The sequence below is a fragment of the Cystoisospora suis genome (genome assembly GCF_002600585.1).
Source record: "Cystoisospora suis strain Wien I chromosome Unknown contig_4405, whole genome shotgun sequence".
NCBI lineage: Eukaryota > Apicomplexa > Conoidasida > Eucoccidiorida > Sarcocystidae > Cystoisospora > Cystoisospora suis.
In genome coordinates, this window is record NW_027157197.1 from 5,848 (window position 1) to 8,379 (window position 2,532).

The 2,532-nt window shown below is 48.0% G+C and overlaps 2 protein-coding genes across 2 annotated transcripts; one reads left to right on the forward strand and one right to left on the reverse strand.

Annotated features, from left to right (window-relative positions):
• Window positions 1–513: 513 nt before the first annotated feature.
• CSUI_008057 (uncharacterized protein) lies at window positions 514–1,198 on the forward strand (the record flags this gene model as incomplete). The annotated part of the gene is made up of 1 exon (XM_068068196.1): window positions 514–1,198. A coding segment is annotated over one exon (288 nt), but the record flags the coding sequence as incomplete, so codon positions are not given.
• Window positions 1,199–1,856: 658 nt separating this feature from the next.
• Window positions 1,857–2,532, reverse strand: CSUI_008058 (uncharacterized protein; the record flags this gene model as incomplete). The annotated part of the gene is made up of 1 exon (XM_068068197.1): window positions 1,857–2,532. A coding segment is annotated over one exon (150 nt), but the record flags the coding sequence as incomplete, so codon positions are not given.

A 2,532-nucleotide genomic window follows, 5' to 3' on the forward strand; every position in this document is an offset into this window, starting at 1 on the left:
CCAGCCCCCTGTCTCCTCTGTCTGACCGACGTAGATCCTCGATTTGTCGTGCTGTCGCCGTTTTATGGTGTGTGCAGACTGATATTTCAGGAGATCAGTTTGTACCGGCATGTGGAGAGTTGATTTGGTGCTTTCTGCATTTTCCACCTGATGTCGCTTCGATCTCCGAGGTCGAGCGCTTGCGTTAATCTAGACTTCGATCGACGCCCTAGTGGACAGTGAAACCCCGGAGGACTACGGTTTCAAGATGGGGCGTAGAGGAAGGATGCAGGCGAGGAACTACGCCACACCAGCGTAGGCGCTATTGTGCCATCGAGAATACCGTCAACAGAAGATGTTCTCGAAGACTTGCCGTAGCGCCCTTGAAGCAATAGAGAGCGATAGCCAGTATAGCGGATGTCTCCTGAAACCGTGTGTTTCCTCGGGAGACTGTTGATTCACTGCGACGAGACATCAGCAAGCAGCGACCGGAGCGGGCTCGCCAGGGCGTTCGGTGCAGTCGGTAGCGCGTGGGTCTCATAATTCCAAGGTCGTTCGATCCTCGCAGTGCCCATCACTGCCAACACCGTCTAGTCTGACTGACCATCTGATACCTCCCAAGGGTAGAAGGCAAATATTGGACGGCTCGGGGTGCGCTCCCTACTCCTTTCCATCGATGGCTCCCGACATTCTTGTTTCTCAGCTTCACCGGCTACTGCGACGTTCAGCCTGCTACCTTAGCAACTGGCGAAGCCCGTTCCTTCCACCAGAGCGGCTTCATTGTATAACCGCTGTCGCCGGTTTCACAAGAAGACCAGCGTGACGGTAATCTGTAGGAGGAACTGGCACGGAGATAACATCCTAAGGTCTATAGAGTATCGAGGATTCTAACAATAGAGAATGTCTACCATGTGTTTTGTCACCCCTTCTACTGCGACTCCACCACGTTTATAACTCCGCTATCACCTGAATACATAGGAGTATAGTGTTCTGTGTCTATATATGTAGACGGTTCTGTAATCGTATGAGTATTGATACTCCCATTAAAGTGCTCTTTTCCCCTCCTATACTAGTAAGTTATGGAAAACGGCTACGTAAGTTACGTCAGCTTTCTCGTTTGAATATGTCTCTCTCTCCCTACTCCCAAACACTTCGACCTCTTTCTCTGTTTCTTCTTGTGGTGTATATACACCTTGGATGCATGCATGCATGCCTACACCTCCAGACGGAGTTGTCCTCACTTTACCTCTGTATGACCCACCTTGTACTAAACACCACGACTGGTCTATCTTGCTTATCTTTCGTCCTATTCACATCGTGAAGATCATAATCCATCACTGAAGACTGAGCTGTACGTACACTGAACTGAAGATGCACCTCCTCCTCCTCCTCGTCCTAACCGTGGGGCGAAGTATATATGTGTTATGATATGCGCAGCCGCGTAAGTAGGTCGTGAAACTCTCTGGTTGATGTCTAGCGAAGTAGGAACAAAGGTATCATCTAACGACAAGAGGAACAAGAAACGACGGTGAAGACAGAGGAGGCGTTCTTCTCGGCCCCACCGCCTGATCTCCCTCTCCACTCAAGCCAAAGAACACACGGAAAGGGCGAGTCTATATAAAGAGAGACAATAGAGAGAGAAGAGAGTAGAGCAGAAAGGAGAGAACGGAGAAGAAACAACCTGCTTAAGTAAAGACCGTTGTGGAGAGAATGAGATGGCTGGATGGAAGATATCCATAAACATCTCTCGTGTTTCCTTTCTTTCTTTCTTTCATTCAAGAAGAGAAGTACATTCCAGAGAGACTTCTCCTTCGCGTTTTTGAAGCGATGGAAGAAACCAATCAATCAATCGATTCAGCTGTATGATACAAAAGGATAGCAAGTCAAATCGAGAAGAAAGGAAGAATGAGGGGAAGGGAAATAAACTCCCTGCCTCCTCCTCCTCCTGCTGCTGGGGGTGCCTCTCCCTATCTTCCTTTCACGTCAAGAGACGAAAACAGACTGAAGCTCCCACTGGACACAACACTCAACAAGCAAAAAAAGAAAGACTACCAATACAACAACAACAACTACTACACCTATTATCATCACAAGAAGAACCCATCGCCGAATTCTTCTTCTTCTTCTATCCGACAGACGAGACAAGAGACAATCAATAGCGCCAGAGTTACCCCGCCCGTCGAACTTCTTTCTTTCCCTGCATGCTGCTCTTCTCAGCAGTAAAAAGTTTGGATCCTTCTGCAAGTGTGGATGGTGTTTCTCGAAAGCAGAAAGAGGCTAGAGAGACAGACAGATTAAAGATAGCCAGACCTTGAACAGAGACATCAACAAACAACCACGGCTGAGTAAAGAAGGAAAGACTCCAGGCACACCCCTCAATCCTTTCTTTCTTTCTTTCCTTCTCACTCCATCTTCCTGTCTTTCTCTCTCTTCCACACTTGTGGTGATAGCGTCTCTTCTTTCGGAGAAAACTTCCCTGTTTTCTTCTTCTTCATTCTCCTCCCTCCTCCTCTTCTTGCTCCTCCGAGGCAAGAAGAAGTGTAAAGTATCTCC